This window comes from Hyperolius riggenbachi, chromosome 6 (assembly GCF_040937935.1).
Source record: "Hyperolius riggenbachi isolate aHypRig1 chromosome 6, aHypRig1.pri, whole genome shotgun sequence".
Classification (NCBI taxonomy): domain Eukaryota; kingdom Metazoa; phylum Chordata; class Amphibia; order Anura; family Hyperoliidae; genus Hyperolius; species Hyperolius riggenbachi.
In genome coordinates, this window is record NC_090651.1 from 66,854,397 (window position 1) to 66,877,067 (window position 22,671).

The 22,671-nt window shown below is 42.7% G+C and overlaps 1 protein-coding gene across 1 annotated transcript in view; it reads left to right on the forward strand.

Annotated features, from left to right (window-relative positions):
- Positions 1-21,316, forward strand: part of LOC137520896 (mucin-19-like) — a 76,577-nt gene extending 55,261 nt beyond the window's left edge. The window contains exons 8-11 of the mRNA XM_068239436.1: positions 12,823-12,891; positions 14,704-14,801; positions 19,212-19,275; positions 20,851-21,316. Of these exons, the coding sequence (XP_068095537.1) occupies positions 12,823-12,891; positions 14,704-14,801; positions 19,212-19,262 (218 nt within the window). The 3' untranslated portion in view covers positions 19,263-19,275; positions 20,851-21,316. The remainder of the gene's footprint in view (positions 1-12,822; positions 12,892-14,703; positions 14,802-19,211; positions 19,276-20,850) is intronic.
- The last annotated feature ends 1,355 nt before the right edge of the window (positions 21,317-22,671 follow it).

Consider the following 22,671-nt stretch of genomic DNA (forward strand, 5'->3'; position numbering starts at 1 on the left):
CACCTGTTACTTTAATCCCCCCTCAGATTTCATCACACTCCAAGCCATGTACCTGAATGTTGATAAACATTTCTGAGAAAACTTAGACTGAAGTCAATATACTTCAGAGAACATTAAAGTAAAATTTCCCTTATAGTCCAATATACTAGTCACACACCATTATAAGGTCTATAGTCCCGTCTACACGAGGCGATCCAGCGGCTCGATTAGCCGCCGGATCGCCTCTTCCGCATCCCCACGCGTACCCGCCGCGTCCCCGCTCGCCCGCGCGTGCGTCGGATTCGATCCGACCTCGTCCCCGCGCCGCGCCGCTTATCTTCCGCTCGATTCCCTGCCATTGTCCCCTCGTGGGGAACGAGCAGGGAATCGGTGGCGGCAAAATCGGACCTTATCAGCGGCTCGATTGATAAGGAACATTGCTCCGTGTAGACGGAGCTTTAGAACAAGCTCTTATCTTTTTTTAAGTGTCTGAAAGGCTTAGCATGTATTGCCCTGGGAGCCTCACCACTGATTTGTGCTGCAATGAGCAACCATCTCTCCTGGCTGCTGAGAGGTTGTTCTTTGACCTCTAAGATAAGACTTGATGAGCATGAAGCTTCTATGTGCAAACTACATTGATTGTAAGCAGCACAGTGCTATTTTGTGACTGCACAGCTTTCTTTTTGAATTGGATATTACATTATTATGCAAGATGACTGCTTTCAGTACTACCACACTGTGATCAGAGAAATTGTGATTTTTACATACACAACCTTAAGGTGGCCACACACGATACAATAATATGATTCGATTTTACGGCAATTCGATAAAAAACAATCGGATCTCCCGAAAAAAATCGAAAGCTTTGTTTTCATTCGAATGAAAAATCCGAACGGATTTCCTGTTTTCCTCGATTTTTATCGATCCGGAATGCCAGATATTTTTCTTCAATCTTTCTGACGATTGTATGGTGTGTGTTAGATTGTCAGTTTATTAATATACACACCCTATCAATTTTGTCAGAGTTTCCAATCATTTTTATCATAATTGGGGACAAATTGGACATATGTGTGTGGTACATTGGTCATATTTTAGAAATGTTACAATAATTGTAACATTTCAAAAATATGACCAATGTACCACACACGTATGTTCATTTTTTCCCTCAATTATGATAAAAATGATTGAAAACTCAGAGAAAATTGCTAGGTAGTGTATATTATATATATAAGAGAAATATCTGGCATACCGGATCAATTTCAATAAAAAAAAACGGGAAATCCGATCGTATTTTTCAGTCAAATTAAAAAAAAGCTTTCAATTTTTTCGAGAGATATCATCGTTTTTATCGAATTACTGTAAAATCGGATCATTTTATTGTATCGTGTGTCGCCACCTTTAGTTTTGCCAGAAGGCAAGTTGGTTAACTGTACAGGAAATAAGGCGGTGGGGGGTTTTTAATTGTATGTTATGATAAGATGAATATATGCGCGCTCCTTGTTACAGCCAGAACTAAAGGATATTATGTCCACAGTTCTCCAATGCCAGTTATAAGGTTTTTTTTCCTCTGTTGGTGATTCTTGTAAGGGCCAAGAATACCTAGGTGAGAAGTAGGGAGAGACCAGTAGCCCAATGGTGCAGTATCGTTAGTTATAGGGAGGATAAAATCATATAAATATAAACTCACAAAGGTGGGATGCAGTTCCTGCAACCACCATATAGGCCTGCAGGGAAATAACCGTCCCTGCTCGATATTCCAGGTCCTGCTAGATACTGGATGGTCGTTCTCCTGTAGTACGATAGACTTTCCAGAAAAACTGCAAAGCTATTACCTCTAAAGGAGGTCTGACTGGTAGTGGGTAGGATGGAGGCGCCTAATGTATGTTCTATTTTGGTATTTTAAAATGCAAATAAAAAATTATATAATAAAAAGTGGTAATTGCTTACCTCTCCAGAATATATAGACACCAGTTCAACTGGAAAAAAAGTTTTCATCCAAAAAGCAATCTGACAACGCATTTAACGGGTCATGGCCTGCTTCCTCAGGTCATTACAAAATGCCTTGATAGCATAGGGGATAGAGAGAGGCGCCTACATATTTTTATTTGCATTTAAAAATACCAAAATAGAACATGCATTGGGTGCCTTCATCCTACCCACTCCAATGCGAGTGTCAGACAATGAAAAGAGGAAAGGTAGCGTCCAGAGCAGCTCTCTCAGTGGTGGGCTTTGACAGGTGTCTGTATCAGAAAAAGGAGAGAGAGAATAGAGCGCCTCTGTGGTGCAATAACTTTAATTCAGTTCGCAAATTGCAAAAGAAATGCACGTTCAAGATAGCAAAAATTTGCAAACGTATCTCATATACCCAATGTTCCACTCCTCGGAAGTCAACCGTGGCCAGTGGGGAACATCAACAAGGGTACGTGGAAGGTCTGGAATCCAGGTAAGTTCCATGTGCCAGGTGACAATGACGACGCGTTTCGAAACGCAGTGTCATTATCATGTCGTCATTGTCACCTGGCATATGGAACTTACCTGGATTCCAGACCTACCACGTACCCTTGTTGATGTTCCCCACTGGCCACGGTTGACTTCCGAGGAGTGGAACATTGGGCATGTGAGATACGTTTACAAATGTTTGCAATCTTGTACGTGTATTTCTTTTGCAATTTGCAAACTGTATTAAAGGTATTGCACCATATAGGTGCTCTCTTCTCTTTCTTTAATTGTATGTTATGCCAGACTGTAAGTGTACTTTACAAATAAGGTTGGCCATCTATATCCTAGGTTCTCAACATGCGGTACGCGTACCCCAGGGGGTACTTCTGATGCTTCCAGGGGGTACTCGGGCTTGATACACTTAACCAAGAATAACCAATTTAGAGTTTTAGAAAATTATAAATCTTTTTTAAACAACACCAAATTAGTATTTTAGCTACTTAAAAGCAATAGTAAATACTTGGAAGTTGTTTAGAACCATTATCATGCACTACGATTCAATATATATTTGTTGAGGGGTACTTGTCATAATGGTTACTATGCTAGTGGGTACTTGGTGAGTACAAGGGTTTTAACCACTTCACAGCTCCAGTACAGTATATCTACTCCCCTGCAGACTTCATCTAACCGCCCAGGGGAGTAAATATACGTACTCCCGCTGCTACCACTACTGTACCCGCTCCCACTTATTTGTGCGCTCGTTCATGTTGCCATCTGCCCACCAGGAGATCAATGAATGGGAAAGCAATTCCTAATCATTGATCTAAGTCCCCGTAGCAATTATCGGCGCCTTTTATGAGAAGCTGCACGATCATTCTAATAAATAAACGTTTCCCATCCTCAGTACACTTTCTGTAAGCATACATATTTCGCTTACAGGACGTATAAAAAAAAAAGACTGAGGCCATCTTGTGGCCAAATAGTAAAACTACATCTAAAAGCAATTTTTTTGAATGCAAAGACCTGTTTTTACATTTTAAATTAACCCCTCACCTCCCACACTCCCCAATAGTTACCAACATTTTTTTTTTTTTTAGAAAAGTAAAATAAAATAAATTTACAATTATGGAAAATGCATAAATAGTTTTCTTAGGGACTGAACTTTTTTAATATGTATGTCAAGAGGCTATAATACTGTTACTTTATAAATTATGGGCTTTTTATTAGTGATGGATGCAAAACTGAAAAAAAATGCATCTTTATTTCCTAATAAAATATTGGCGCCAGACATTGTGATAGAGACATCATTGAAATGGTGTAATAACCGGTACAAATGGGCAAATAAATTACGTGGATTTTTATTACGGTAGCATGCATTATTTAAAAATTATAATGGCCGAAAACTGAAAAATAAGGATTTTTTTCCATTTTTTTTTCTTATTTTTCCATTAAAAAACATTTAGAATAAAATAATTCTTGGCATAATGTACCACCCAAAGTAAGCCTAATTAGTGATAAAAAAAAACACATTTTACACATTTCATTCTGATAAGTAGAGATAAAGTTATTTGCAAATGAATGGAAGGAGCTGAAAGGTGAAAATTGCTTGGATGCTGAAGGGGTAAAACCCCTCAGTTGTGAAGTGGTTAAAGGGGGTACATACCAATAAAATGTTGAGAAACACTGATCTATATATATAATAGACTAAGTGCCTCAACCTTCAAGCAAGAAGAAGTAGAGCCCTGCCCCCAGGGCCGGTCCAAGCAAGAAGAAGGGGCTGGCCCGAGCAAGAAGAAGAAGTAGTGTCATATCAAACCAAGGGCAAAGAGGGATAATTTGCATATTTAGTAGCAGTGCATTGTGGGTAACCACAAATGTTCACTTATAGCTGAATTATTGCAGCTTTGCTTCTGTTTTAAGAAGGAAAATTACACGAAGCTTAGTTTTTTTTTAGTAGGAGGGTTTTTTGGTCTCTTTTATCCTCTTATACATTCTTAGTAGTTTGGGTCACCCTGAGCTGCTTGGTTACTCTGTTGTACTGGTCCAAGCCCTATCTCATACAGCCGTATCAATCCCTGCCATGTACTGATGAGGACCAAAAGTCTGAAATAGACTGTTACATGTGGGTTTGATATGACTCTGTAAAATTTAAAGCTATAGGGCCTGATTCACAAAGCGGTGCAAACTGTTTCGCACGGGTGTGCTAAACAGTTAGCATGTGAAGTGCCGTTTGCGGACTTTTGCGTGCGCAAAGTGCAGCGATTTGCGGCAAATTGCGCGTGAAAAAGACAGCGATCACGCAAATTGCAGCACTTTGCACGCTAACTGTTTAGCACACCCGTGCTAAACAGTTTGCACCGCTTTGTGAATCAGGCCCATAGACTTACTTGACTTGCCAAGGGTGAAAAGGAATAATTTGCATATTTATTAGCGGTGCATTGTGGGTAACCACAAATGTTCACTTATAGCTGAATTATTGCAGAGTTTCTTCTGCTTTAGGAAGCCAAATTACACCAAGCTTTGATTTTTTTAGTAGAAGGTCTTTTTGGTCCCTTTTATCCACCTATACATTCCGAGTGGTTTGGGTCGCCCTGAGCTGCTTGGTTACTCTGTTGTACTGGTCCAAGCCCTATCTCATACAGCCATATCAATCCTTGCCATGCACAGATGAGGACCAAAAGTCTGAAGCAGGCTGTCACATGTGGGTTTCATATGGCTGTGTAAAATTTAAAGCTATATGCTTGCTAAACACCAGTGGTTCTGGATGCTTGCCTGGGTTACTAAGGGTGAAAAGGAAGAATTGGCATATTTAGTAGCAGAGCATTGTGGGCAACCACAAATGTTCACTTATAGCTGAATTATTGCAGATTTCCTTCTGTTTTAAAAAGGCAAATTACACCAATACAGTGGGCCGGTATTGCAGGAAGTGACAACAGTGGAACGCACGCTGGAACACGGAAGAGGTGAGGCATCCCCGCCCGCTGCCTCTTACTAATAGTGGCGGCTGCTGCTGAGCTTAAGCAGGAGGGGGAGCGCACATGGGGGACCCAGGTGAGGGAGGGGGGGTTCCTGCTGAGCTTATGCTGGAGGGGGAGTGCACATGGGGGACCCAGGTGAGGGGGGGGGTTCCTGCTGAGCTTAAGCTGGAGGGGGAGCACACATGGGGGACCCAGTTGAGGGTGGGGTCCAACCCCCTCCCTGCCGCTGTGCCCAATACCCCCTTCCTGCCCTCTACCCACTTATGCGGCGTATGCTACGCCGCGGGTCGGCTAGTGCATAATAAAATCTGATAGTATGATTTAACCAACATCCATGTAATATGAGGACCAAAGAATTGGCTGTAATTAGAATGTGTTGGTCAGGTTGGCAGGCTTATGTACAATAAAATTACCACCTATAACTTCTTCTTCCTCCCTCTTTGTAAATTAATATTATTGTCAACAATGCTTAGCAGTCAGTAGTAAATGCAGTTGAGTGTTGTACCAGATTCCCTTCCCCAGAGGTCTGATAGATATCTAGGTGGCATTAGAGTTGGGCCGAACGGTTCGCCTGCGAACGGTTCCATGCGAACTTCAGTGCTTCGCGTTCGCGTCCCGCAGGCGAACTTTTGCGGAAGTTCGGTTCGCCCCATAATGCACCATGAGGGTCAACTTTGACCCTCTACATCACAGTCAGCAGGCCCAGTGTAGCCAATTAGGCTACACTAGCCCCTGGAGCCACTCCCCCCCTAATAAAAGGCAGGCAGCGGCGGCCATTACGGTCACTCGTGTGCCTGCGTTAGTGAGAGTAGGGCGAGCTGCTGCACACTCTCTCTCATAGGGAAAGATTAGTTAGGTTTAGCTTGTCCCTGGCTGCATACCTGTTCTGTGAACCCACCACTGCATACCTGTACTGTGAACCCACCACTGCATACCTGTTCAGTGAACCCACCACTGCATACCTGTACTGTGAACCCACCACTGCATACCTGTTCAGTGAACCCAACACTGCATACCTGTTCTGTGAACCCACCACTGCATACCTGTACTGTGAACCCACCACTGCATACCTGTTCAGTGAACCCACCACTGCATACCTGTTCAGTGAACCCACCACTGCATACCTGTTCAGTGAACCCACCACTGCATACCTGTTCAGTGAACCCACCACTGCATACCTGTTCTGTGAACCCACCACTGCATACCTGTACTGTGAACCCACCACTGCATACCTGTTCAATGAACCCACCACTGCATACCTGTTCTGTTCAGTGAACCCGCCACTGTATACCTGTTCTGTTCAGTGAACAGTTTGGTGTGTCAGTGTGAAGCAGTACCTTAATTACACTACCTGATTGATGTATACACATGCAAGATGTTTTAAAGCACTTTAGGCCTGTCATTTAGCATTCAATGTGATTTCTGCCCTTAAAACGCTGCTTTGCGTCAAATCCAGATTTTTCCCGGGGACTTTTGGCATGTATCCCACTCCGCCATGCCCCCCGCCAGGTGTTAGACCCCTTGAAACATCTTTTCCATCACTTTTGTGGCCAGCATAATTTTTTTTTTTCAAAGTTCGCATCCCCATTGAAGTCTATTGCGGTTCGCGAACTTTTCCGCGAACCGAACGTTCCACGGAAGTTCGCGGACCCGGTTCGCGAACCTAAAATCGGAGGTTCGGCCCAACTCTAGGTGGCATAAATGCAGAAAGGGTGCCAGAAATAACTGCTAGTAGAACACCAGTAAAGTTAATGGTATGCGCCGGCAATTCTGATATTTTACTAATGCTAAACCTAACCATTTTCATATGAGCTGCTTAACCCAATGCCTAATCCTAACTGACTCCCCCCCTCCTCCACACACACGCCAATGCCTAACTGCAACCAACCCCCCACTGATGCCTTACCCTGACTCCCCCCCCCCCCACACACACACACACCGATGCCTAACCGCAACCAACCCCCCACTGATGCCTTACCCTAACTGATCCCCTATCCCCCCCAATAAACATAAAATATTGAACACTGCAAACGTTTGGCTATTTTATTGGGCACTTGATGTCCCCTCAAAGCCGCAGTTAACATGGGTATCTATGGGGCGGCTCCCGTGCCCAAATTTCCTGTAAGGGTCCTTTTACACTTAATCAGTTGCTCTCAGTGAAAATGGAAAGAAAACTGATTTTGAAAGTAAGTCCGATGTTTTCCTATGGCACATTTCACACTTAACGCGTTTTAACTGAAATCTTCTTCCCAATGCACTGCTATGGAAAAAACGCGCACCAACGCACACTAACGCGTACTAACGCATACCAACTGATTAAGTGTAAAAGGGGCCTAACCGTACAGGTGAAGGGCAGTTTTGAGAAGGTAGCAAGGAGTAATGGTGAGGCACAGAATGGAAGCTAATAGCAGCCACAGCTTATCCACTGCTTGAATCACACACGATATTCAGGCAGGAAATATTGATTATGTTACCAACTTGTGCCTTTTGATATTCATGTTATTTCCTCAAGAATATTACTGAGTACTGATGGCATTGCTGCCACCGGTATCTTTATACAGTTTTTTTTATTTATATAGCACTGACATCTTATACAGAGTATATATTTTTGTCACTAACTTTCCTTCAAAGGAGCTCACAATCTAATCTCTACCAAAGTTGAAAGTCAGTTTGGTGGGCAACCAGTTAACCTATCAGTATGTTTTTGGGATGTGGGAGGAAATCCAATCACACACTGAAAGCCCATACAAATTCCACGCAGTTTCTTGGCCCAGAAACGATGCAACATGTGGATCACATACCTGCGTTCAGTAGGGCCGGTGCTACCATAGAGGCAAAGGGGGCAATTGCCCCAGGGCCCCATAGCCTGTAGAGGCCCCCAAGTTGACATCCCCCAACCTAATTGTTGCTCTATAGGACCCATACATCATCTTCCGCAGAGTAGCGTCTCACCTGTTGCGATGGGAATTCTCCTCTGCCATGTCTGATGAGTAAGCGGGGGGGGGGGGGGTGTGTGGAATGCCAGCAGCCACCAAGGATCCCCTAATTCCGCTCTTTGGTCAAGGTGGTTTCTGTTCGGGGAGCCCCAGGTTAATTTTGCCAGGGGGCCCAACTGTTACTAGAATCAGCCCTGGCATTCAGATGCTACTGTCAGGGCCATGCCCCATAAGGACTCTTTCAAATCTGAGCCCGTCTTCTGCATTTTAACGCCAAGTCGAAACTTTGCGTTAGCCAAGGTAAAATGAAAGTCCATAGACTTGTTTAAAAAGTAATAAATATTGCAGCCTCCATATACTTTATCTCTTGCATCAGGTTCCCTTTAAGAACCATCCCAAAATAATCTAAGGCCTGGGGCCCACCAGAAAAGAACTCTTTGCCGATGTTTTATACTGGGGTTGAACCCACTAGTGCGATTGTGTTTAGTAAAATCATATTTGAAGGACATGCAGCATTTTGGGCGCGTTTGCGCTCAATGCAAAATACTGAATATTCAGGTGTGATAGCATGCATCTGAGAAGAGAGATTCAGCTGTCATATGACAGCAGACATCTTCCCTCACATGAGCGATTGGCTCCCCTCACATGAGCCATGTCGATTGGCTCCTGATCACCATGATCGCCACTGATCGTACACGACGACAACTGCAGCAGAAGAAAGGCTCTCACCTCTCTTGATACCCATGGCAATCGTCATTCCCCCTAAGCTCTACATTCAGGATCGCGCTGCCTCTAGTGTCTAGTCTCAGCTTGATGATGTCATCAAGCCACAGTACAGAACCTTGTGATGTCATATTAGCAGCAGTATGGGGATGGATGCCGATCAGAGAGGAGGCAGGGAGAGCTGCTCGTCGCTGGACCTATGGAAGGTGATTAATACTTTACCCACAATGCCTCCACGAGACCACCAGGGAGTTGGGGGACCCGCCACTGGATCAACAGATAGTTAAGGTGACCCCACACTGCATCACAAGGGAATTAAAGGGACCCGCCGCTAGGGCACCAGGGATTGAAAGTGTACTTGTGAAAAATCATATATAAGCATTTATACTTACCTGGGGCTTCCTCCATGGGCTTCATCGCTGTCCTCCTGGGATGCTTTGATCCTCCACTAGCCGTCCAGATCTCTCTCAAGTCACCCCAGTTGTGCTGTACTGCGCATGCTCAGCAAAGCTGCACATACCCACATTGCACTCCTGGCGACATCTTGAGAGATAGACCGGCTCAGTCATAGGAGATTCAAAGCATCCTGGGAGGATGGCAAGTTTGCCCATGGCCTGAAGAGGGCTGAAGGAATCCCCAGGTAAGTATAAATGCTTTTATGTGGTTTGTCTCGGGTACACTTTAAGGGAACCTACTGGACCACCAGGGAATTAAAGCGGAACTGTAGATACGTTGCAAACACACAGTTTCACTTACCTGGGGCTTCTGCAAGCCCCCAGCAGCCGTCCTGTCCTGCGCCCATCCTCCACGAGCCTCCATTCTCCATTCCTCGACTTCTAAGTCGAGGACAGCGTAGCCCTGCCAAGCGTATCTTTTCTTTGCGTTCCCCTCTGCAATAGCGCTATTGCAGAGGTGAACACGAAGAAAGGATCCGCGTGGCCAGAGCCGCACAGGCGTAGTGGCTGGTGGCAAAACCAAAAGTAGCTGGCGGTGGAAGAACGGAGGCTCGCGGAGCACCGGCGTGGGACAGGACGGCTGCTTGGGGCTTGCAGAAGCTCCAGTTAAGTGAAACTATGTGTTTGCAGCGTATGTACAGTTCCGCTTTAAGGGGACACACTATGCCACACTGTAGCAAAAACCCACTTTTATTTAAAAAAAATCAAATATCTCCATAAATTGTGACAAGAATAAAATTTTAATTGTGTGATAAACGGGAAAACAAGCCCAATAAAATGTATGCTTTTTATCTATACTAGCACTTTTTATTTTAAAACTTTTTTTTTTTGAACATTACATTCTTATTGCCAACAATGTATAAAATGAACAGACATTGAGCTATTATAAAATATAAGTGGCTTATACAAAATCAAAACAAACCTGCATGTGAACAGGGAGAAAATCGTTACTAACACAGAGTTAAGTAGACAATTAAAAAATAAGTTTGAGGACTCCAACTCTGGATAGTCCACTAATAAAGGGAGAGAGAGAAGTCAAGAAATAAATAAGCATGCTAGTGTGGACAATCGGTTAGGAGGTGCACTCACTGAGGAGGTTACCGTAAGGATGTCTTATACCTTATAGTAAAATGTACATGTTTACTGATAGTTTCTAGCTATGGTCCCCCGATAGGTGGCGTAACTTATTCTCCATATTAATATTGCTTTTTATTTTAAAACTATAATTAGTAAAAACTAAAAAATAAAGGTATTTTTTTTTCTTATTTTTTTCTTTAAAGAGACAATGAAGTGAAAAAAAAATTATGATATTATGATTTGTATGTGTAGTACAGCTAAGAAATAAAACATTAAGATCAGATGCATCAGTCTAATTGTTTCCAGTACAGGAAGAGTTGAGAAACTCCAGTTGTTATCTCTATGCAAACAAGCCATTAAGCTCTCCGACTTAGGGCTGGTTCAGACGGACGCTTGCAGAGCGTTTACAGCCAACGTTCAGGGCTTGGTGTTAAACGCTCCCATTCAAGTGAATGGGAGCGTTTGTACCAAGCTTTCAAGCGCGTTTACACAAACGCGGCGTTTGGGTCCCGATTTTCCCTGGCGTTCAAGGAGCCCCTGGAAGCTACATGTAGCTTCCAGGGGAGGTTAACCGCGACGGCTAATGTCCCCCTAGGGGAAGAAAAAACGCGACCGCATCCAAACGCACACGAACGCCAACGAACGCAACGCCTCCAAACGTCCATCTGAACCAGCCCTAAGGGCTGGTTCACACGGGCGTCTGCTGAGCTTTTGCTTGGCATTGCGTTCAAACGCCAGCGTTTAAAAGCTAGCTTTTGAAGGCTTTTGAAAAGCGTTCAAGGCTAGCAGTTCTGGTCTCTGCTATTGTTTCCTCGCGTTTACCGCCACTGAAAGCAGCATGTTTCTTTTGAGACTAGACGCAACGCTGGGATCTACTGCCAGGCTTTCATGAAAGCCTGCAAAAGCCAGCTCTAAACTCTACCATTCACTTGCATGGGATGGCAGTAGATCCCAAAAAACGCTGCGTCTGAAACGCTGCGTTAAACGCCACAAAAACGCCCGTCTGAACCAGCCCTAAGTTAGTCGCGGAGAGGGCTGTTATTTGACTTTTATTATCTCAACTGTAAGTGAACTGTTTACTTTTTCTCTGCTAGAGGAGAGGTCATTACTTCACAGACTGCTCTGAAATAATCATTTTGAATGCTGAGTGTTGTGTAATCTGCACATATTATATAATAATGCAATGTTAGAAAAAACACTATATACCTGAAAATAAAAGTATGAGAATATTTTCTTTGCTGCTAATCTTCTAGAAATTATTCATAGTACACAACCAATTCATTATATCATATTTTTTTTTTCGCTTCAGTGTCTCTTTAAAAAGGCATAAAAAAAAAATAATTCTCGGGAGAAAATATTTCCCAAAGAAAGACTAGTTTGTTCCGAACAAAACGATATACATATATTACTTATGCTAGGTAGATTTACTGTCAGATCGATTATTTCCAACATGTCCGATCTGATTTTGGCTCGATTTTTCCAAAGAAGTAAACGAAAAATCGACCGAACATGTTGGAAATAATGGATCTGACAGTAAATCTTTCAGAAAATTCCCTTGTACGTACCTAGCATTAGTAGTCTTAAAGAGAACCCGAGGTGTGTTTAAAGAATGTTATCTGCATACAGAGGCTGGATCTGCCTATACAGCCCAGCCTCTGTTGCTATCCCAAACCCCACTAAGGTCCCCCTGCACTCTGCAATCCCTCATAAATCACAGCCGTGCTGTGAGGCTGTGTTTACATCTGTAGTGTCAGTCTCAGCTGCTCCCCCGTCTCCTGCATAGCTCCGGTCCCTGCCCCCGTTCCTTCCCTCCAATCAGCAGGGAGGGAAGGGATGCAGGCGGGGACTGGAGTTCTGCAGGAGGCGGGGAGAGCAGCAGACTGACACTATGGAGATAAACACAGCCAGCTCTGACAAGCTGTTTGTCAGCAGCATGGCTGTGATTTTATGAGGGATTGCAGAGTGCAGGGGGACCTTAGGGGGGTTTGGGATAGCAACAGAGGCTGGGCTGTATAGGCAGATCCAGCCTCTGTATGCAGATAATATTCTTCAAACCCGCCTCGGGTTCTCTTTAAGTAGTGATAACATTATTGCTGGTTGAATAGGGCCATACAGTAGCTAAAACATCAAAACTGCTCTGGTCCTTATGGGAGGTTTTATATGTTGGTGCTGGCTGAAGTGGTTAAAAAATGATCATCTAATAAAACATTATTTTTTAAATTATTTATACAACAGGAACGACAACAACAAAGGGATCAGGATCGGCTACATCATCACAAACTACACATGAAGCAAACCCATCAGGCAAGTGAAAATAAAAACACAGGGGACAATGATCTTCTGTTCAGACCTTTATTGTTATTTCCTATTCAGGTCCTCTTATTGGGTGAAGGGGAAGTGTCATACTGTATTTGGATCTTTCTTCTTTTCAATGTTTCCCTGTGGAAACCTGCTCTGAATTTAATTTCTACAAACATGTAGGCCTAGTTCACAGTGTTCAATTGTGTTGCAGAATAAGTCTACATGTCAACTCACTGCCCATACATTACTATGGGCCTGTTCACAGTACTGCATTGTAAGTGATCGCATTTTTGTAACTCGCTGCATGCAGGCTTTGTATTAAAGTCTATGGGCCAGATTTATCAAGAGTGTCTGAGACAAAATATTAGTAGGTTTTAAGAAATCCATGCAGAACTGTCTCAGGCATCTTAAGAAATCATTAGATCATCCTAAAACTGTGGTATAATAGGAGGAGCTAGGAAGGACTCTCAGACAGTGCAGTGTGTGAGGGGAATTTCTGTTGCTGAGGTAACCAACACATCTGCTGTATTGATAGCAGCAGGCTCTGAGGAGGAATTCAGCAGGGGGGAGGAGCACATCACAAATCATGTCTAGCCTGCACTCTGCAATCATGTCTTGCCTACAGTTCTACACCTGTAGAACTGCTATCAAGCACTTCTTAATCTGCAGCAGTTTAGGGATGGATTTGCACTTTTCTTAACTGTAGTGCAGCTCTAGAAATTCATGCTAAATTGCTACTATTACCTAGGATTTAAGAAGGTTCTTATTATCATGCAGAACTGTTCTACCTGCTGGTTAGAACAGATTAAGAAGAAAAAACTGTTGGTAATGCGTTGATAAATTTCCCCCTGTGTCCACTCTCCATTGCGGATCACACACAATTTAACACTGACCACTGTGAAATCAGCGTTAAAGGGGCACTGCAGTGACATATAGTAGAATGCAGTAAATTATTCAGATTAGGTTCACTGTGGTCCGTTGCATACTGCATTCATTGATTATAATAAGTGTAAACTGCAATGGAGTGAACAGTCCCATAGACTTGTTTGGGCAGTGATTTGTCATGCAGAAATATTCTGCAATGCAAAGGAGCACTGTGAACATGGCCTTAAAGGGAACCTGAAGCGAGGAAAATTATTTAAAATAAACACTGCTGCAAAAGAATGTTACATACTAACCTCACCGGCAGTTCCTCTCAGAGGTTCACCATTTTCTTCTTATAATGATCCCTTCCAGTTCTGACAATATTTTGTCAGAACTGAAATATACCAGTTACTGTGAGCTACAACTAAATGCGCAAGGTAATGTCCATGTTTCCCAATGGCTCAAGTGGGTGATATTACAGTTCAACAGTGTGCTGACCAGGCAGCTGTTAGAGGAAGTGGCCATTTTTAAAATGGAGGATGATGAAATCCATTGATGACAGTGGACAAATGGGACGCAGGAGAGGAGAAAGAGATTGAGTAGTAGACTACACTGGAGGTAAGTATGACCTGTGTATGGTTAGTTTGACTTTTTTATTTTCAGTTCAGGTTCTCTTTAAGGGCCCATGGCCCTGACATCAAACTGTGGGTGGGGTTTCACTACAATATCAGAAATACAGAATGTCCCCAATGATCTATTCGAGAAAAGGTAACGATTTCTTGTAGGAAAGGGGGTATCACCTACTGATTTGGATGAAGTTCATTCCTGGGTTAAAGTTCCTCTAAATATATGATAATATGCCCGATACCGTAGTTTAAGGAGGAGATAACCCAGTCCTTATCTTTTGCAGCTAAAACATTTTTTTAACTTGATGTTCTTATCCTTTAACAGGTGTGGTTGCCAGTGATCCATCAATCCCAATCTATGGAATAGTAATCCTTGCTGTCTTGTGTAGTATTATAGGTCTTATTGTACTTGTCATCTACTGTGTAAGTATCTACTGATTTTCCAGTATTGGTCAACTGCACTGAGTCTTGTATATGGTTGCTATCCAGTTGTCTTCTGTTGACTTCTCTTATGTCAGTGTCAGGGTAGAAGCACACAACACAGGGCAGAAAACCATGCCTTTTCTACATTTTGTGTTTATACATTTTTGGGTTCGTTTTCATTTTTTCAAGATTTTCCCTTTTTCAATGGAGTAAAATACAATATCATATTCATTTAACCCGTTAGCATCTTCAAATGAAATATTTTTTTGAAGATACTGCACTCATTTTAACCTCAGCCAGCAGAACTTGTTGTTCTGTTTCCTGAGGTTGTGCTGAGTGGCGCAGGAAGCATTTTTATAGTTACAACAGAGAGTAATGGGTTAGCACACGAGAATACACACACTTGGAGAGGAAGATTGTGGTATGCAGTCTGTCAGCGTGCTCAGAACCAAAGCAGTATATTGCAACAAGAAGAAGACACAGTGAAAGAGCTTGGCACTGCTAATGTTTATTGCTGATGTCAAAAAAGTTCAACTTGTGTAATAACAAATGACAATAAAGATGATACTTATCGTGTGCAAGATGGTGGGGACGTGGGATGGGCAGTGGTGCCCTCTGGTGCACGGCCTGACGACCGGTTCGCTTTAACAACTTCCGAGGCTTGGATTTGTTATTAGACAAGAAGAACTTTTTTTGACAAGGATTGAATGCAAGTGCATCAGCAATAAATCAACGTTAGCAGTGCCGAGCTCTTTCACTGTGTCTTCGTTTTTTCTAGTCACCTGTTCCGGACGCTGGACCGGCTTCTGCTCTTCCTCCACCCGCAGCACTGCACTCCCAGCATTCTCTTCTGATTACGTTATTATTACCAGGAAGAGGAGTGATGGATAACCGCTGCTGCTACACCTGAGGTGGCCCCCGGGAAGCAGTGGGGTAATGACCATGGCTGGGACTAGGGGAGCCCATGCTTAAGTTTGCCCCAGGGCCTCTTAAACCTATCCTGGTGCCCCAATTTGTTTGGGGATCTTCATGCTCCCAATACTTTATGGCTCAAGTGTTTCAACATTTCAATGCCCCCCTTGTTTGTAAACCAGCCCCCAGAACCCCCAAATCTCTCCAAGCTTTCTAGTCTGGCTCCCTATTGTGTTCCAGCTTAGCCAGGCCTGGTGTGGTGCGTCTCCAGCTGCATAGTGTGTAAAGGACAACTAGCACAAAAAACTAAAGAATTTAAAATTAATGTGTATGGATACATATAAAATGTACAATTGTCACCTACTGTACGTAGTAAAAATTGGACAGATCTGGACTAATCCATCTCCTCCTGAGGAATTCTCTGGATTTCCTTTTTTTTTTTTTTAAAACAACCAATAGTGTTTATTTGAAAACATTAGTCAGTACAAGATAACTACAATGTACAGCCAAGTAATAGGGATGGTCGGAAATGCCAATTTCCGATCCCGCGGTAAATCCGCATTCCGCCATTGCCAAATACCGATTCCGCTTTCTGCTACCAATTTCCGCATTCCAATGCGGAATTTCCGCCGGAAATCGCGGAAATTCCGCCCGACTTTAACATCGATTTTCTCAAAAACTATAAGGTCTTTTTCAAAACTTTTTTATGCATCTTATTCAGAAGATTCTGTTTAATAAACCCTGAAAATTTGGTGTTTCTAGGTCGTACGAGGGCTTTGCTATTAACCGTTAAAGTCAGCGGATTTTTCCTGTAATGTAAATGCAGAAAATAGGCAGAAGCAGATTTTCTGTATTTTACATTAAAGTAAAAATCCGGCGACTTTAGCGGTTAATAGCAAGGCCCCCTTAAGTCCAAATTTTCAGAGGTTATTAAACTGAATCTTGTGAACAAGATGCAAAAAAAGTTTTCAAAAAGACCTTATAGTTTTTGAGAAAATCAATGTTAAAGTCGGGCGGGATTTCCGCGATTTCCGGCGGAAATTTCCGCGATTTCCGGCGGAAATCCGCCTAACGCACTTGCATTACCGATTTCCGCATTCCGATGCGGAAATGCAATTTCCGATCGGTATTTCGGAAATTGCATTTCCGCGGAATCCGAATGATCATCCCTACCAAGTAATAGCAGATGTGCATTAGTCTTCTGATGCATAACAGCAGTAGAAGAACAAACATGTACAAGAATGCAAGATAAACATCATCCATACATAAAAAGTAATTGTTGCGCTGCAAGTGGTTTATGTTGAGGGATTGGTTAACCAGCAGCCCTAAACTGTTAAATTTGTCAGGGTAATTCTGTGAGTATAAACCAATTTTTTATATTAGCATTCCAGACATCTAGAGAAGGGAAAATAGGAAACAGACATTGGTATGCAATACATTGTTTGGCCACTAAAAGCTTCTCAATCAGAAAGACTTTGTCAAATTTTAGTATATCTTCATCAAGTAAATTGAGAAGACAGGGTTTAATGTCTAGGGAGGCGGGTAATCCCATTACATCCTGCAGAAAGTCTACTACTTGCTTCCAAAAGTATGCGATAGGAGGGCATTGCCAGATAAGATGCAGAAATGAAGGATTGGATAGGGAACATTTGGGGCAGAGGTTTGGGGCAGTGGGGGAGAATTTGGCTATACGAGATGGAGCAAGGTAACTTTGGTGGAGCGTGTATAACTGAGTGAGCCTGTCGCTAACGTAAGGAGACATCAACCTAGGCGTAGCGAGGCATTCGTCCCATTCTTCCCCATCCAGCTGTATACCCAATTGTGACATGATTTTCAAGGAGTAGTGAGTATAAAAGTACCAATCTGGTGTTTGGCAGGTATGAGGCAAGCCAGCTGGAAATTGTGCTTTCAATGCATGTTGTAGTTGGACATACGGTTCATAAATTGGTGGGTAGGTAGCAGGGAAAATTGTTCCTTTGGCGTAGTGAAAGGAAGAAGACCAGAAATGTGCAATATTTGACCCAAGGTATGGTACACCCCTATTAGCCCAAAGAGAAGTGTTGTCTAGTTTGTGTAGTTCAGGTAGTAAGGGGTTTTGCCAAATGGGAGTATAAAGTTCTCAGGAAGTAGAGGTTATTTTATTAACTACCGGTAAATACCAACTCCTGAAGCTTTTTGTAGAATAGTGTTATTTGCAACATTAGTGGTAATGAGTCTTTTAGCAGAGCAAAGGGAAGGCTATAACATCTATTGCAGGAGGTGTAACCCACCCACAAGCTCAGGAGATTGCAAAGAGTTACTTATGAACCAATAGGAAATATGTTCCAGTTGTGCGGCTAGGTAGTACAGAAGAGGGTCAGGAAGGGCCAAACCTCTGGATAAACAAGGGCCTTGAAGTGAAGGATTTTCCCCATACCAGTAAAAGCAGCAGAGATCTTACTTTCTTAAAGAATCTCATAAGAATATGGACAGGGGAATTGTGTAGCATAAAAAGTACTTTAGGAAGAAGGACCATTTTTATCAAATTGACCCGGCCGACAACAGAAAGGGGCAATTTAGTCCAGGATGACAGTTTAGCTTGAGTAAAAGTTAATAATGGGGACACATTGTCCTGGAAGTAATGGCATGGTGACGCTGTCACAAGAACGTCTAAATATTTAAATTTACTACTGTTTGTAAAGGGCAAGCTAGAGGGGCTCCGGAAAACGTTGGATCATCTAGACCAGAGGTGCTCACATTTTCTTGGCTTGTGAGCTACTTTAAAAATTAGCAAGTCAAAAGGATCTACAATGTACAATTTTAGGAGCACAATTGTATATACAGAATGGAAAATGTAGTGCGGTCGGGATCTACCATGAAGTCTTTAGTGATCTACTGGTAGATCGCGATCTATTCAATGGGCACCCCTGATCTAGACCTATAATTACAGACTCCAGGTCACTAAAAGACCAGAATATTTACTCATTTCGCTGGTGAGTTCAAACCGTACCACAAGGAAGTCAGAAGGGTCAGCTAGATAAAGAATGGTATCAACAGGGTATTGGCTGATTTTTGCCTCAATACCCCCAATGCAAAGTCCTCTCTTATACATGAGTCAGTCCTAATTTTACATGCTAGCGGTTCAGCTGATAAGACATAAAGCAGGGGGGAGGGATAATTTGTGCTGGTTGGTTGAGACTGCTGGTTAGTTGAGTTCCGGATAACTTAAACTCTACTGTATACATCATTTTAGTATGCTTGGACATGTATTTTACATTTTTCACAAAAGTATTCCCTAAATAATTAGCCCTAAGACCACCTGCTACTGCTGACAGATTGGGTGGTGGGTGAATTGGGTGGTGGGTGCATTGTGACAGGTGGTCAGGAAAATCAGCTAGCAAGAACACTGGGAAAAGGCGCAGGAGGGAACACTGCAACTAGCATGGAAAGTAATTGCGAATTGGTATGTAGTGATAAGATGGATGATGCTAACGTACTGCTATTCTTTTCTTTTTTTAGGCGGCATTCACTAACTACTTTTCGGGCTTTAACTTTAGCTTTGACATTTAAATCAGCCATAAGGGTGAGTATGAACTTCTGTCTTACAAAAAGCTATGTGAAACTGTGGCACATTACTGTAAGTCACACCTAGAGCAAGAAGAGATTGTCGCAGCTAGCAAACTCTCGTAATAGATCGCTAATTTCTTTAAACACATTCAGCCCTGGATTTACAACACAAGAACCTGTAGGCACAGATGTCCTGGCACCCTAGACTTTGCCCTTCTTGAACCTACAAACACCCACCAAACCACACCGCAAGTGTGCTGGCTGGCCGGCTTGCCCAGCTGCTATGTCTCCCTTACTTCTTTTGCCCGTCATAGGTAGCTACAGGTGTCCCTTAGCATAAGGTAGCCAGAGCTATCCTCAGTATTAAGTAGCTAGATGGGCCCCCAAGCAGGGCTGCTCATCTGCATTCCGGATATCCGGGTAACTCGGATATCCGAACTTTTTTACGCTATCCGTCCGGATTCGGATTCCGGACACCTGTGCCCAAATCCGGCTAGCTAGCTGCGGATATTTGGCCGCATAACCCGGAAATCCGGGGATATTGCGTGTATCCGGATCTGAAATACTGTAACTAAGGAGATGACGTCCTGGAGCCAATCAGAGGGCTCTCAGCAGAAGCCCTAGCAACCAATCACAGAGGGGAACCCTGGCCAGTGCCACCTGACCTCATTGAGCCAATCAGATGGCTCCCAGCCTAAAACCTGGCACCCAATCACAGAAAGGAACACTAGCCAGCCCCCCTGTATAATAAGGAGGGCTGCCATGATGAGATCGTCTTAGCTTGCTGAATGCTCACTGAGAGACATGCTCCAGTGCTGGTGGCCTAGCAAGGGGGATGTACAGCTGTTCAGTGATTAACGCCTTCACCACTATCACTACACTATTGTTAAATCGTTAATTAGCTTGATTGATGTCATTGTATGACAGTCAGAGTGTGTGCTCCAGTGCTGCTGGCCTAGCAGTGATAAACCAAAAGCTGTTCAGTGATTAACCCCTTCACTATCACTAATAAATCATGAATTAGCTTGATGTCATTTGTGTGACAGAGTGTGTGCTGCAGGCAGCTGCTATGTGTCTGTGTGTGTGCTGTGCACAGACCAGGCCAGCTGCTGCCTGCTGGCCAGCTATTAGCCTTAGGTATAGGTTAGGTCAGGGATTAGGGGATAGCATTACTGTGTTATTGTATAGTTAGTACTGTAGTACTGCAGTCAGTGTGCTAGTAGTTGTTAGAGTAGTAGTACTACTGTGTTAGCTTTCTACAGAACTGCTGTGCTGTGAGCAGTGGCAGTGTGACAGTTAGTGTGCACTAGTGTCTTCTGCTTTCTGATTGTCACTCGGCACTTAGCACGTGTCACTTGGCACGTGTCACTTGCCACATGACAACGACCCTCCGAGATAGAGATTAATTTTCAGCTTTTTGGGGGAAGGGGGGGGTGGTAATGTTACAACTACCTTTAACAGGAAATGTAAACAGTGCCCACTATTATTCATTACATCAGGTCTCCTTTTTACTGTTTCTGGAAATACTGATAAACATCTGATCTGTGATTAGTGAATAAAAAAATATATTTCTGATTTAATTCCTTTACAGATTGTCCTCAAGGTTTGTCTATAAGTACTTTTAACGAAAAGACACAAGGAACGCCTATAGGATGATTAAAGACTGTTTTATACAACTTTCTTGGACATCTGAGCCTGTGTCGCTGGAGCTGTGCCCTGATTACAATCACCGAAAAACGCAGAGAAACACAGCGCAGAGATGAAGCAACAGAAAATACAAATATGTTCTTCCATACAGTATATCTGAGGGAAACGCCACTGCAATGTAGTCAGCAACAATACTGCTGGTCAGTCCCAATGCACTGAACACCATGTTGGATTGAACAACTGCTGTATCATGCAGAAGTAGATTTGTTATGTTGTTAATTAGGCGATATATATCTGTGAATATTTATACAGCTACCTGTTTCCTAATCCTGAGTTTGTATGAGTGACAGTATTTTGTGTTTCATTTTCCTGTGGTGAGAAATATTTGATTATTTCCACTACTTAATAATACATACAGAAGGAACCATTCAATGCACTGATATGCGATTAATCATATCGTACTATTATTATGTTACCGTGAATGATAATTTATTATTGACTTTTGTACTTTTTTTGTACAGCTAATACGGTAATCATCTATCATCAATAAAACTCTAAAAAATAGCCTTGAGCTTCAGTTGATGCCTTTTAAAGTGGATCCGAGATTAACTTTTTCTCATTGCATAATTGTGTCCCTTTCCTATTGTTTATAGGACATTACTCAAGCCAAATCCTTTTTTGTTTTTGTTTTAATACTCTAATTCCCGATAAACTGAACAAGCCTCGCCCACAGGTTTTCAGAGAGCCTTGGCAGTAGCAAGGGCTCATGGGAACTCAGTCTGGGCAGGAGGAGGGGGAGGTATTACTAGCCAGAGATTTCAGAGGCAGAGGGGAGGAGGGAGGAGGAGGGGGATTAGGTTTTTTTAAGAGGCTGAGTGCTGGAGATGCAGATAAGCCTGCCTCTGCGTAATGTTTACAAACAACATGACTGCTGTCATTGTAGCACAGGAAGAAATTATCATATTCTATTGAAGCTGTTTTCAGCTAGATTTGCTGCGTTATCTAAACTTTAGATAAGATGTATAGACAAGTTATTTGTTATAGTTAGTATTTCATCCCGGATCCGCTTTAAGATTTGTTATATTGTCAGACTAAAGGTGCCCATGGTACAAGTTTTCATTTTTTTTCGATTAAATAATTTAGTTAAATTATTCCGTTAGATTGAATGTAAACATTTTTTCATCATGTCCAATCAGATTTTTATATAAAAAAAAACGGGATCATCTTTTCAACTTTCATTCGATTCGATCGGTTTGGTCGAAAAAACGGGAAAATCAAAAGTTTTTATTGTACAGTGTATGGGTACCATAAGAGTGTTTGCTCCTGCTCATATTACTGACACTAAGCTGGAACATGAGGCAAAAACAGTTTGGGCTAGTTCACATAGGTGGTTGAACTGCAGGGCCATTTTAGGCAAAGGCAAACCAGCAGATACCAGACCAGGACATATCTAAGGAGGAGCCCCATGGAGCTATTCTTAGCACACTATGCTTTCTTGAATTCTTATACAACCACTGATGGTTCCATTAAAAAAAGGATGGACTGTAATTTCAACAACTAAATGGGGCACAGCTGATTGGCATAACAGATGAGACCTGAATAGCATAACAATTATACGGCAGCTGCTATTTTTAAACATACCTGAGCTAACATGTGACATGATGAGATAAACTAGGGTGCATATAGTATTAAAGAGGAAAGATGGCCATAAATCAGGTGACTTGGCGGATGATCGACCATCCGATTTATTTATTAGAATTAAATT